This window comes from Chlorocebus sabaeus, chromosome 1 (assembly GCF_047675955.1).
Source record: "Chlorocebus sabaeus isolate Y175 chromosome 1, mChlSab1.0.hap1, whole genome shotgun sequence".
Lineage (NCBI taxonomy): Eukaryota > Metazoa > Chordata > Mammalia > Primates > Cercopithecidae > Chlorocebus > Chlorocebus sabaeus.
The window spans coordinates 49,638,996-49,652,758 of NC_132904.1; the positions used below are offsets into that span (position 1 = coordinate 49,638,996).

Here is a 13,763-nt window from a genome sequence, read left to right on the forward strand (position 1 = left end):
TCTAAAAAAGATGTGCAAGATGCCAGCACTAAAAACTTAAAACATTGCTGAGAGAAATTAAAGACAGTTTGTATGAAGTAGAGATATGTACTTTGTTCATTGATTAGGATATTCTACATTGTTTAAGATGTCCATTTCTGGTGGGGCACAGTGACTCATGCCTGTAATTCCAGTGCTTTGGGAGGCTGAGGTGGGCGGATTACCTGAGGTCAGGAGTTCAAGATCAGTCTGGCTAACACAGTGAAATCCCATCTCTACTAAAAATACAAAATTAGCTGGGCATGGTGGCACACACCTGTAATCCTAGCTACTTGGGAGGCTGAGGTAGGAGAATCGCATGAACCCGGGAGGCAGAGGTTGCAGTGAGCCAGAATCATGCCACCGCACTCCAGCCTGGGTGACAGAGTGAGACACCGTCTCCAAAAAAAAAAACAACAACAATGTCCATTTCCAAAAATTTAAATTTTTAAAAATCTCAATCAACATTTCAGCAGGTATTTTTGTGGACATTGACAAGCTGATTCTAAAGTGTGTATAAAACTGCAAAGAAATTAAGAATTACCAAGATAATCTTAAAGAAGAACAAAGTTGGTAAATTTATGTTATCAAATAGAAAAATGTATTAGACTATAGAGGCCCAGTGCTCTATTGGCACAAGACGAACAAAAGGGCTAATGGAACAGAAAAAAAATCCAGAAACAGACTCATGCATATATCACTATTTTTTTAAAAAAGAAAAAGGTATCACTTCAATTCAGTGTGGAAAGTATAGTCTTTTCAATAAACGGTGCTGGCTCAATTGGGTGTCCATATAGGAAAAAAATTGAATTTGTAAACCTCCCCTACTCCCCCACTCACTCCGCCCCACACACTGGCATTGATTGTTGGTCCTGGAGCCCAGAGACCAGCAGCCTCAACAGCCCCAGGAGAAGTCTACCCCAGGCAGCCTGATGGAGCTGCCACTGGTATTCTTATCCACCAGGGGTCGCTGTTGCACAGCACATGGGGTCCCACCGAGCCTCCGCGGACGGAGCCTGCTCCTGCAAACCCACTGTTGCACTTAGGCACCCGGACTGCCTGGCAGCCCCATCCCTTCTCCAAACTCAGGTTGGACCTGGCAGGAAAGGCGCAGTCCCCGAGCCAGCAAGGCCTTCCTTCAGTCTGGAAAGTACTGGCCCATAATCTCAGCCTAGATCTTTGTTAGAAGGGAAGAGGGCCGGTGGGGCAGTGTGGCTGATTTAGTTCCTGCCTCTTTGCATCCTGGCGTCCTTAAATGCCCCCACCCCAGCCATCAAGACAGACAGACAGGAGCTTTGGCATGTCGAAAGTGAACAAGCCACAATCCCTCTGGGAAGGCTCGGTCATGGGCCCTGCCCCCTTGCAAGGCTGGGAAGAGTGGCAGTGACAGTGCCAGCCCCAATTCCTTTCTGCCTGTCAGCCAGAGTCACAGCACAGACAGCTAACCTGGGACCCTGGGGCTCTCTGCAAAGCCTTAGCGCATTCCCATGGGAGTTGAAGGCTAGTGTTTGGGGGTGTGAGGAGTGGAGGAAGCTGATAATCCTAGATAGGTTGAGTGCCAAAGAGGGGTGAAGAGGCACCTGCAACCTTCATTCAGAGGCATTCTCTTTCTCCCTCTCTCTAAAAGCTACTTCTAGGTAAAGACAGGATTGCAAGACACATTAAGCAGATTTTTTTGCCTTGCATTCACAGCCCCTCTGTCTCTATCCAGCCTGGCTTATATATTAGAACCAACTCTAGCAAGATAGTAGCTTTGCCTTGGGTTCTGCACACTATGACACCATTCACCTAATGGGACCAGGGGGTGCACTTAGGATTAGGAGCAAAAACGCAGGGTTCTCATTCTAGCCTCTGTCCCTCCCAGTATTTCTATCCTTTCCAGCTTCAATTTGCTCTTCTGTAAATAAGATGGAGGTGACCATCTCTCCCTGCCCTCCTTACAAAATGACTGTGAAAAGCAAATGGGCATAATGGTGAGAAAAACTGATTAAAGTGAGGGTGTTTTGCTTGCTTGAATTTTTTATTCATTTTTTTGCAAAAAAAATAGCTGTTTCTGACCATCTGCAATCATACAGGGAGCAGAGTGGAGAGAGACTCTTGTAAAACAGCAGCTGGGGCCACAGAGCCTCCGCACCACCCCCCCTTGCAGCCCACTCCCTCCTGCCCAGGGCCTCTGGGACTTCAAGAGCTCAGTCTAGGCCTCTCTGTCTTCATCTCTCATTCAGCCCAGCACCTCAGCTGTCAGGGCCTATTGATGCCAAGAAGCTGCCCCAGGAAATGAGGGTGGGGTGTGAGGGAGCTGCATGGAGACAGGCAGCAGTTTTTCCAGCTCTTGCCCTTGGTGATTTTCTTCTTGGACTTGAAATTGAGCCCTCCTCCCCGCTCTCCCCTCATCTTTAATTTCTGTATTGATTTTCATTAAACTCCCCCCTTGGCTCCAGCACAGGGTGAACTAACTCGTTATTTGAAAAAATAAAACAAAAGGGAGGGGTGTAAAGGATGCTCTTTTGAAAGTGAGGCCATCTCTGGTCTTAAGGCTGGAAAAGACAATGACCAGAACTGTCCTGCAGGTTGTCTGAGCCTTGGGCTTTGAGTACCCCCCCACGCCTTATGGCCATAGACGTGTAGCTTCCTATCCCTAACATCTCCAGCCCCTCATCCAGACCATAGTCCCCAGTCCAGCTCTAGTCTGCAGCCCCCTCTCACCCCATCCTGACCTGGCCCCATCCAACCACAATCCCTGAACCAGCAGTGCCCTGACCTTCCCTTTCACCACTCAGAGCACCTGGCACCCTGCCATAGTCATTGCAAAATCCCCAACAACCAGGTCCTTTGGGGGCAATGTGAAGTTTTCCCCAGACCAACCTGAAAAAGTGGAAACAAATGGGCATGGGAGGAGGAAAAGGAAACAAACATAGACAGAGTGCTTTCTCCATGCAGGCATCATTGCTGCAAGACCCACCCATATTGTTTCATTGCATCACCGTATCAGCCCTATAAAGGAGGTGGTAAGGTGGTAGTCCCATTTTACAGAAGATGAGGCTGGGGTTCAGACAGGAGAAGTGACTTGCTCCCTCACCTCTCTTCAGCCTTCCCCAAACCCTGCAATCCTCCCACTTGGTAATGGTAGTTCACTTTGCCAGTTCCAGTCCTCCAGAAGGCCACTGTGAGCAGTCCACCCTTACCAGGTTGGGTTCATCTGCTCTTGCTGGACTGTGTGGCTCTGGGGCCCTTACTCCCTCCTTGGCCCTCATTTTCTCCCTCAAGTCTTCTTCCAAGTGAGGTCCGGCGACTACTGCCTCCTCCTTGGGGCTCCCTCAATTCACTGAACACAGAGACCCTGAAAGACTTAGAGCCCCATGGGATGGCTCCCTGCTGTGGCGTCCCCTCTGCCCCTGCCCTTGTTAAGACTGCTTTCCTCTGGCTTGCCTGGGAGCTCCTCCCTGGCCTTTCTGGGACCAGCTTCATTGCCTCTTTGGTGCTGCCTACACCGGCAACCCCACCAGAGGTGGGGTCTCCTGCCTATAGCCTCTGATGGCCACGGGACAGCCCTTACCACTATCCGTCCTGCTGGGCCTCTCCCCATCAGCTATCCTGGGAGGCAGGGAGCCTGTCTTTTCTCCAGAGCCCAGCACAGGGGTTGGGAATGAGGAGTGATGTCAGATGAGGACACAGGGAAGGAAGGACAGATGTCCTGAAGCTTAGGATGTGGGGAGGCTGCAGCCCGGATGAACCAGACCTCCACGTGACAACTCTGAAAAGAAAGAATGGGACCTCAAAAGGCCTGTCAGACACTCGTGGAGAGGCCTTTGCTGTGTGTTGGCATCTTGCCTCCATCCCTGCTTGGTGGGTGTCCATGTCTGGCCCCTGCCCAGGCCAACACAGAGAACTCAGCTCCCAGGGAGTCATCCCTCTGCAGTCCTTGCCTCAGAAGGACCAGCTCTCCCCAGGTAGCAGAGGAAAGAGCAGGAGTTTAGAATCAGCCAGACTTGGGTTTGCATCCAAGCTCTACATTCACGACTGAGGAAACACAGTCTCCGAGTCTCAGTTTCCTCGTCTGTTAAAGGGAAAGGCTGTGAGGACTCATCCCCCCACCCCACCCAGCTTCTCCATGTGTGCACTTCACTGCAACTTTGACCAGGCCAGCCCCTCTCCCACATGCCAGCCCTCCCTTCCCCACCAGACCCTAACCTTCCATTCATTTTCAGAGTCACAGTGATTAGCATTGCACCTGCCACAATCACAGTAGCCACCATTTATTCACTGCCTACTCTATGCCAAGCATCATATTACTATACATGAGGAAGATTTTATAGGTTCATTTTACTGATCAAGAAACTGTGCTAAGAAAGTCTCCCAGGATAACATATCCAAGCTCACAGTGAGAAAAATCTGCTCAAACCCAGGATTGCCTGACTCTAGTTCCCGGTCTCTCCACTGTAATAGGCTGCTTCAATGATAAAAGGAATTCGCAGAGTGAATTAATGGTGGACTTCATGAGAGAACAAATGGGTGAGTAAGTTTACTTATTATTTTATTTTATTTTATTTTACTTATTTTTTTAAGAGGCAGTGTCTAGCTATATTGCCCAGGCAAGTCCGGCTTCATGCAATGCTCCTGCCTCACCATCCTGAAGCACTGGAATTTGAGTGAGTTTGTGAAACCCCGTCTCTACTAAAAATACAAGAAAATTAGCCGGGCGTGGTGGCGGGCGCCTGTAGTCCCAGCTACCCGGGAGGCTGAGGCAGGAGAATGGCGTAAACCTGGGAGGCGGAGCTTGCAGTGAGCCGAGATCGCGCCACTGCACTCCAGCCTGGGGCACAGAGCCAGACTCCGTCTCAAAAAAAAAAAAAAAAAAAAAAAAAAGTAAGTGAATGACTGACTGGCAAACAGAAGGAATGAAGCAGCAGAGATGAAGTGACTTCCTGTGAGTAAGTGAATGAGACCATGACTGAATCTATGACCACACAAGTCCCCCAAACCGGGCAAGGCTCAGGCATGACACAGCAGTAACTGGGATGGATGCAGTGACCTGTCTAGACCCACAACTCCGCTGGAGACTGTGCAGGATTTAATGAACCTCTTCAAGGTTGAAGGAAAGGAGGGGGAAGCCACACAACAGAGATGAATTTCACCAAATCCAGCACGTTTCCCACTGCCAATTAATTAAGCGAACCTCAGTGAGAAGGCCAGGCCAGTAAATCAGGAGGGGAAGGCTGGAACTTTGATGTGATCTAATTAGGCCATGATCCATGCCCAGTGAGTGGGTGGCTGGCAAGAGCCCCAGGGAACCACACTTCCCCATTCTACCTTCACTCACCTGTCACTCTGTGGTTTCTACAATCCAGCCTGTGCCTGGTCTTCACCATCTTCCATCCTCAACACTGACGATGGCCAACCTCACCAGAGCCTCTGTGGGCAGGGCTGAGCAGCCCAGGTCACAGAGGGTGGCAAGCATGGACAGGACCCAGGGAGGGCACATAGGTGGAGAGTGGGGGAGATTAAGGCCCTCACAGGTGTCTCTAGAACTTCTCACAACTTTGGAAGCAACATGATATGGAGGAAAAGAGCATGGACAGTGGCCTCACAATATCAGATTTTGAGTCCTGGGTCTGCAAAATGGTTAACAGCCCAGGCTGGCTCTCGCCCAGCAAAGCTGGAATTACATTACTGCCTGGGCCATTTTTTAGCTGTGTGCACTTGAGCAAGTTGCTTCGTGTCTCTGAGTCTCCCTTTCTTCTGTAAGCAGTGGGGATGTAATAGGATGGCAGGGAATAAATGACTTAATGAAAGGAGGGGCTTAGCAAAGTGCTTGCCCAAAGTAAGTATTTGATATATGTTAGTTATTGTTCCTCTCATCATGGTCATGACATCCTCCTTACCTGCTAGAACTGGGCTTGGCAAGGATTTTCTACAGATGGCCAGAAAGTAAATATTTTTGGCTTTCCAGACTATATGGTCTCTGTTGCAACTATTCAGTTCTGCTGTTTTGGTATGAAAGCACATAGAGAACACCCAAACAAAAGAGTGTAGCTGTGTTCTAATAAAACTATGGGCTGAACTTCGAATTTCACATAAGTTTTCATGGGGCATAAAATTTTATTCTTCTTCTGTTTTTTTTCCAACCATTTAAAAATGAAAAAACAAATCATTCTTAGTTCATGGGCCATACAAGGCAGATAGCAGGCTGAATCTAGTCCATGGACCACAACTTGCTATCTTCTAGACTAGAATGTAAGCTCCATGAAGACAAGGAGTTTTGTCTGTTTTGTTCACTGTTATACTCCCAGCGCCTAAAACAGTGCTTGGCAAATAGCAGATAGTAAATATTTGCAGAATGAATGAATTACATAATGTATTATTTCACACAAGAAGTCATTTCACCTCTCTGGATGTCAGTTTTCTCATCCATACTGTGGGGACACTTTCAAATCTGAAGCAAGCATCAAATGAAATTAGAATCCATGCGGGGTCACTTTGCAAGCTCTACAACTGCTATACAATGTAGTTGTTATTTCTGATCACTCAGGGGCTCTTGCCAGGGTAAGTCTTATTCCTCTTCAGTGCCTGGCACAGAGGAAATATTTCATGAAAGTCTGTGTATTATAAGCAATCTGTCCTGGAGGGGAGAAATGTCCAGGTAAGCTACTATCCCCTATGCCAGTTGGGGGTGTGAGGGGTTAGCACATTGGCCAGGAACAGCAAGGTGGTCTGGGATTAAGCTGCAGGGACCTTTTCAGTGCTCTCAGAGTAACCATTAAACTAGCGAGGTCGTGACACACACTGGGTGTTGGACTATGGCAGATGTGGGTCCAAATTCTGGCTCCAATACTTACTATGTTATTTAGGCAAGTCACTTAAACTGTCTGGGATTCCATTTCCTTATCTTTAAGATGGAGATACTAATAGTACTCACCTCACAAGTTTCTGGTGCATTAATGAAAGGACATATGTAGTGGACTAGCTCAGCACCTGGCACGTAGTAACCCCCCAGACTATGAGCATCTCTTTCTCCTTTTGCTCAACTGGGCAGGGTCTGAATCCCAGGCTAGGACCTGGGCCATCTGTACTGGGAAAGACACATTAAAGCACTCTGGCATTTGAGCAGCATCAGATAGGTGAAAGGAAAAATGCCTCCAGCTGTCCCAGCTGCACATGTTTTCAGCTCTAAACAAACAAACGAAAAACCCTGTTGTTTTTCTTCCCTGAATTGAAAACTTCCTTCTGCACTGCAAGCTCACTAAAGCCATACAATCTGCTGCTTTTGGAGAGCTGGTGATCCCAAGCTCCTTCTCTCTTCTCCTCCCATTTTCCCTGCCAACCAGACAGGAAGGGTGAGAAACAAACCCCATTTGGTTGTTTGTACACTATCCAAGGAAGGACAAGTTTTATAGGAGAAGGGAGGGAATTATTCAGAACATGAAGTTGAGGATGCTCAATGTATTTCCTTTATCAAGTCCACTGTCTGTCCCTCCCTCTCTCTCTCAGCACCCTCCCCATTCCTCTATTTTGCCATATAAGAGAGCACACGCATAGCATGTCCGTGCTCACACAATCAGACAGGCCACCGGAATAGAGATAACTGTAATTGGTTTCAGTCTTATGAGACTTGGATTTGGCTTTTGGTTCTCTCATTTAGTAGATATATGACCTTGAGTTAGTCACTTCTCTCCTCAGAGCCTCGCTACCCAATGAGTAGTAGCACAATGAAGGAGTAAGCATGGATTTCTCACCTTCAAATCTATTGCTTATAGCAACTAGATGTGAAAACTTCCAACCCAGTGGGAAGAGGGCACTCTGTCTAAAAAGCTGGCACTAGCTCCTCTACTATCTTGCTCTGTCACCTTTGGCAAATTACTTCCCTATTCTGACCTGTAGCCTTGTCATCTGTAAAATGAGCAGGTTCCCTATCCACATTCCATCCTTAGCTAAGAGCATCTCTAAGTTCATGATTCTATGACCCTGTCCCGATAATCTGAGTAGATTTGGAAGGAGGCAGGGTAAAAAGTAAGATAACCATTTGTCTAGGAGTCCAGACCAAAGTGAAGAAACTGAGGGTAGGGTAGAGTTATTTGGGCTGCCAGGACTAGACTGTGGGACATAGAGGCAGAGGACAGACAGTAGTTTGCTGGCCCCTGTCCCCATTTAGACCAGCTCACAGGAACAGACTCAGATCCTCCCCCAAATCCTGCAGGTACCACCATAGTACCAGGACACACCAGGCCTTTCCACTTCTCTATAAGAATTTTCAGCATCTTTCCTGGAAACTTGGTTGGGGAACCCCAGATTTCAGCCCCTGCCGCCCAGCCCTCCTGGCTGGAGTCCCCAAGAGCGTATCCACAAGCTCAGACTCACACATGTCTAAGTAGAGGAGCAGCCTCAGCCCCACAACCAGGGAAGGGGTCAGGGGTGGCTGGAATTAGTTATGTCACCATAGATCAGGCTTGAGCAGAGGCACTAGGGCCTGTCTGATAACCACCTTCCTTCTCTAACCCCACCCTACTCCCATGCCATCTTGGCCCAGCGAGCACTTGGACTGGGGCTTCCACCTCCCTCACCCAAGCCCACTGGTCTTTAGTGAAGAGGAGTCCCACTTGCTCTCCCAGGCACCCAGTGCTGCCCTGCTCTTGCCCACTCTATGCCCCCAGGATCTGGATCCTCTTCCATCTTCAGGAGGCCTGCTGTGGGTGAAGAATCAACCACCCTGAACCCCAGCACCACCCCTGACTTGCCTGCCTTCTACCATGATCCACCCACAGCAGTCTCCCCAGTTGTCACCCCACCTAGGAAGTGCTAAGTGTCCCTTTGAGCCCTGCCTTTCCTGCTCAGGCTCCTCAGTCCCCATCTCCTTCACCTCTTCGCCAGCTCCCATAGTCCAGGTCCCAGCAGCCCTATCCAAATGGTGCCTGGGAAAAGGACTACTCAGGGCATTTGCTCCATGAAAAGGAACAGATGGCTACCATGAGGCCTAGCCCTCACCCCTACTTGGCTTGAGGAGCTCAGGCACCACCCAGCCAGCTGTCCATACCTTCTCCAGCTGGTGGACACCCTCTTCCACGCAGCAGATGGAGGCCAGTGTGCGGAGCGCCTGGGGGTACAAGCACCGGAAAGTGTCCTGCCGGCAAACCTTGAAGAGTGCTACGACCCCACCCTCCTGCCAAGAGAAAGAAATATCACATCATGTTATTACTGTGTGACCTTGTCTGGGGCTAACTCAAGAATAAGTGACATCCCTGATTTGCCAGATATGCTTTCGGGTCCTCCCTGCCTCCAGCAATCCCCGCCCCGCACACACTTAATACACTTACACTCACATGTTCACATGTATGCTACCCAGAAATGCTGGTTCCAGAAATAATGTTACCCTTTATAGTCCAAGCTGGAGATTGGATACCATAAATGCTTCTGGGGCTCGGGAGCCAGGGGCCAAGACAGGCATATTTGCTAGGGCTGGCAATCAGAACCCTTCAACAGGGTTCCCAAACATCTGGCAACTCCCTTGGAGCAACCCCCCATAGAGCAGGCCTGGAGTCACAGGAAGCAGGTCCTAAAAACCAACTGAGGCAGGTGGGAGGAACTGACTAGATCTCCCTCTGCTAACAGTCACCAGGCTATTCCTCGGATCCTTCCAACTGCTGTGGGAGGCAGGCAAAAAAAAAGTTTCATTTATATTAGCACTACCATTTCCTCCCATTTTTTGATCAAAAAAACAGAAGTCCAGATGGGTAAAATAATTCAGCCTATATTCACATCATCATTTTCATTTTCACTCCTTTACTCCTGTTTGTGTGTGTGTGTGTACAACCCTTTTAAAAACAATCATCTCAGCTCTTGAGTGTGCTGAATATGTCCTTTTCCCTTTGTGAGAGCTGTTTATGGAAACTTCTTTCCAGTAAAGTGTCTACCATCAGGCAAGAATCTAGGAGTGCAGAGCTCATTGTCCAGGTGCCCTGCTAACTAGTCAGACTTACTCATAATAATCACTGGAGCCAACCTTAGCTCTGGGAGCAAAGTGAGCCAAGAGATCACTAGAGTGACTAATCAAGGTGCCAAGCAAACCAGTGGCAACACTAACTGGGGCATTTAGAGTGGCAGGAATTGGATATCCCACATCTAGCCTTGCCCAGATCTCTCCCTCTTTCCCTCCCTGAAGGCTGGCAGGGTGCCTAGGGTTGGCAGCAGTAAAGAATGCATGAGCAACTGATCTGAACTGGGTCCCTCGGGGCACTAGCCTTTAACCTCATCACTCCTGGGTCTAACTAACCTCCTTGTACCAGTTCCCAAAACTAAGCAAAATGTTACAGGAAGAAGGCAAGTTCAGCAAAAGACCATCCTCTGTCAGGTTTTTGAGAATTCTGACAACAAAAGCACCTACTATGTGCCAGGCTCAGTTCCATGTATGCTGAGGATGTAGCAGTGAATGGCTGATAAAACAATGAATGGACAATTGGAAGAAGCAGCCCAGCACAGGTTCACCAAATTAGCTCAATCCCAGATCTTCCCTCCCTCTCTGTCCCACAATGATAGGCTCGTGGGCCCTTTTCATTCTAAGAGTTTTGTTGCCAGTCACTTCAGGGGTCAAGATGAAGATACCCAACTCTGGAGGAGTTCATAATTTCTGACATTTTATAACCAACTAAGAGTGATCACAACTTATATATTCCTATTTCTCTTTGGGGTGGTTGAATTCCCCTCATTTCTTTTGGTGTGAAAGGGCATAACTTAGGGCTAGTACATTCATTCACGCATTCACAAATGTTAATGGTTTATGGCCAGACATCATGCTGGACACTGAGCAAGACTGCTTCAGTCCCGTCCTTAATAAACTCATGGTCTCATAGAGAAGGCAGATGATTTTAAAAGTTGGTATAAAGCTGGGTAGAGGGGCAATGACATGTGGTTGGGGGTGCAGGGTTAAAAGAACACAGAGCAGAAGCCCTAACATGCTTGGAGGTTAGGGAGTTGTAGAAAGGTCAAGACAGAACCACTCTGATTTTAAGTGCACATAATTACTTCAGTAAAAATGTCTGGCATGAGACAGACACTTACCCGTCTGATTCCTTGTTTCACAACCTTTACTCCTGCCTTCCTACTTTCCCATAGTTCCTGGGACATCTGCAAGAGGATTCTACATACAGACCTCAGAGAGTCACTGAAGCAAAACCAAGTTACTCTTTAGAATGAGAAGAAAAGAAATGGAACTCCTAAGCTCACCTCCGCCAGCCCTGCTGGTCATTTCTAGCCTTCCTCCAGATGTAAATATACATTCATATATATGGATATATATTTATACATATGTGTGCATATTTAAACATACATATTGTATAACTATTATTTCTCCATATATGTAGATAGATGAGAGAGAGAGAGAGAGATGACTGATTGATAGACATTTACATCTGAAGCAGACAATGAAGAAACAGTGCCAAAGAACGCGCATGAGGCCTGAGCCAGGATGAATGTGGCAGCCCTCCTTTGGCTCAGGAGGCACCGAGCCCAGCACAACTATATTTAAGCCTCTGCATGCATTTGCACTGGATTCTCATTACCTCTTTCTCAAGCCTGTGAAAAATGGCTTTCTTAGCACTTTTAGCTACCAGGAGAGGGAGGGGGAAATTCCTGGATCCGAAAGAAGGAGATTCTGGTCCAAATCCTGGCTTTCCTGCTGGTTAAGTTTGGCTAAAAATGGGCTATGACAGTTATTTGTCTGAGCTGTTGGGGGTGCAATTGAGTTAGTGCATATGGAAAGGCCTAGAACCTGGTTCTGGAGAGTGTGTAAGGGTCAGGCTATGTGAGGCTTCCTGGTTAGAAGAACGTCTCACATCCTCATGAAGGAGGCCCTGAGGGCTAGGATATGTGGGAGGAGAGAGAAGGAAGGAGGCCACAGAGGAAATAAGATGGATTGGTCTTGAGGACCACTCTGGAGCTCCCATTTAAGAACCAAGTGCAGTACTCATCCTGGAGTGAAGCTGGGAATGGCCTGAGCTAGCAGAATCACATTGTTGGCTAAAGCTTGTTTAATTTTATAGAAAGCTCTGGGCTCAAAGCCCAGCCACATAACAGTATGAATTATTCAGAGAGATTTGGGATGAGTTGTCATAAAGTGGGAAGAGATCACTTATGGGGTGTGTGGGCTGGTGGTGGAAGGAATAACAGAGGAGCTATTGGGCGGGGGGGATAATTTTGATGAAGCCCAGAGGAGTTTTCTGTGCCCTGCACAGGGGAAGGGATGGAGTTTGCCACCATCATCACAGAGAGCTCTGGGCTTATTCTTTAGCCTTCAGAGGAACCCAAGAAGCTGAGAGGACAAGCCTCAGACAGGTTGCCCATGTTTTCTCCCAGAGGCAGCTAAGATAGATTAAGGACCCAAACAAACAAAACAGCAGGCAGCAAAGAGGTGGATGAGGAAGGCCACTAGGTCACTGCCCCACACTGTCACAACACTGGGTACATCTACTGAGCATCCAAGGTGAGGATGCTGTGCAGGGCATGCCAGGGACTTCCAGCTCCTGTATCACTGTCAGAACTGGAAACCCAAACACAGTAATTCTATAGGAGGAATTAGTCTCCCATCTTCTCCCAGAGAGAAGATTCAGGAAGGACTCCCTTTTCCAGCCCAGAAAAATGGATGAAAAGATGAGCTGGAAAGATGGAAGTCCTCCTTGAATCTTTTTCTCTGCTTCAACACTCTGTTACTTCATCCTTTAGACCTGAAATATCAGAAGGCTGAGATTAAGATTTTGGAATCTGTAGACCTGGTTAAAATCCCAGCTCTGCTTTCATATGTGTGACCTTGAATACATTATTTATATTCTTTCTGAAACTCTGTTTCTTCATATTCAAAATGGGAATTATAATTATGACAAATCAAAAGACTGTTGGAGAATCAGATGAGATGGTGAATAGAAAGCATAGCATCATGCTTGAGTAAACAATGGGCATGGAAGGTTGGTGGGAGAAAGGAAGAGAGTGGGAAGGAAGAGGTGGGAGGAAGAGGAAGAGGAGGGGCTGCTGAGAAGCAGTTCAGAACTGCTTAACCAGATGTGTAGTCTTTGCTGCCAAACAGCCAGGTTCAAATTCCAGTTCAGTCACTTACTAGCTTTGGACCTTTTCACTGTCTTAGCTCCCTCACCTGGAAAATGGGGGTAGATCCTGCCTACCACAGAGGATCACTGGGAGGTTAAAATACGTTATTTGTATAAAGCCCTTAAAACATTATCTGGCACAAACTGAGTGCTATAAAACTAAATTTATTTTACTACTGCTACTACAGTTGTCATCACAACCATCATCATCAGAGTTGATCACTTTTGGCTTCAGAAAGCTTATATTCCCCCATATGTCCCCAGCTCCTGCCAATGCCTCCCAGTTTTGACCTCCACCAGCCTCATACCCAGAGCAAGCAAGCTGATTACTGTGCAGTGGACCAGGAGCAGAGAAAGAGGAAATACTGATTAGGAGGGAGACAGATTTGTTGTAGCAGGGTTTTGCTTGGAAAGGGAAAGACTCTAGGTTTTAACCAACCGAGCTGCTGAAATTGAAATAGCACTGACTCCAGAGCTGGACAAATTTAGTTTCAAGTGTCAACTGCTCAAGGTATTCAACCACTGTGAGTCCTGGAGTTCTAACCTGTAAAACAGGGTCACTGATACACTTCTCAGAGGGGTCATGTAGACAAGATACAACAACTGTGTGAAAGTCCCTGCACAGGGCCTAGACACATAGGAAGCCACCAATAAATAGTA

General features: G+C 47.6%; 1 protein-coding gene across 2 annotated transcripts in view; it reads right to left on the bottom strand.

The window, feature by feature from the left end:
- Nucleotides 1–13,763, bottom strand: part of INSC (INSC spindle orientation adaptor protein) — a 131,783-nt gene that overhangs the window by 32,844 nt on the left and 85,176 nt on the right. For both annotated transcript variants that reach the window (XM_008005910.3, XM_073023271.1), the window contains exon 7: nucleotides 9,047–9,172. In XM_008005910.3, coding sequence (XP_008004101.1) covers nucleotides 9,047–9,172 — 126 coding nt within the window. The remainder of the gene's footprint in view (nucleotides 1–9,046; nucleotides 9,173–13,763) is intronic.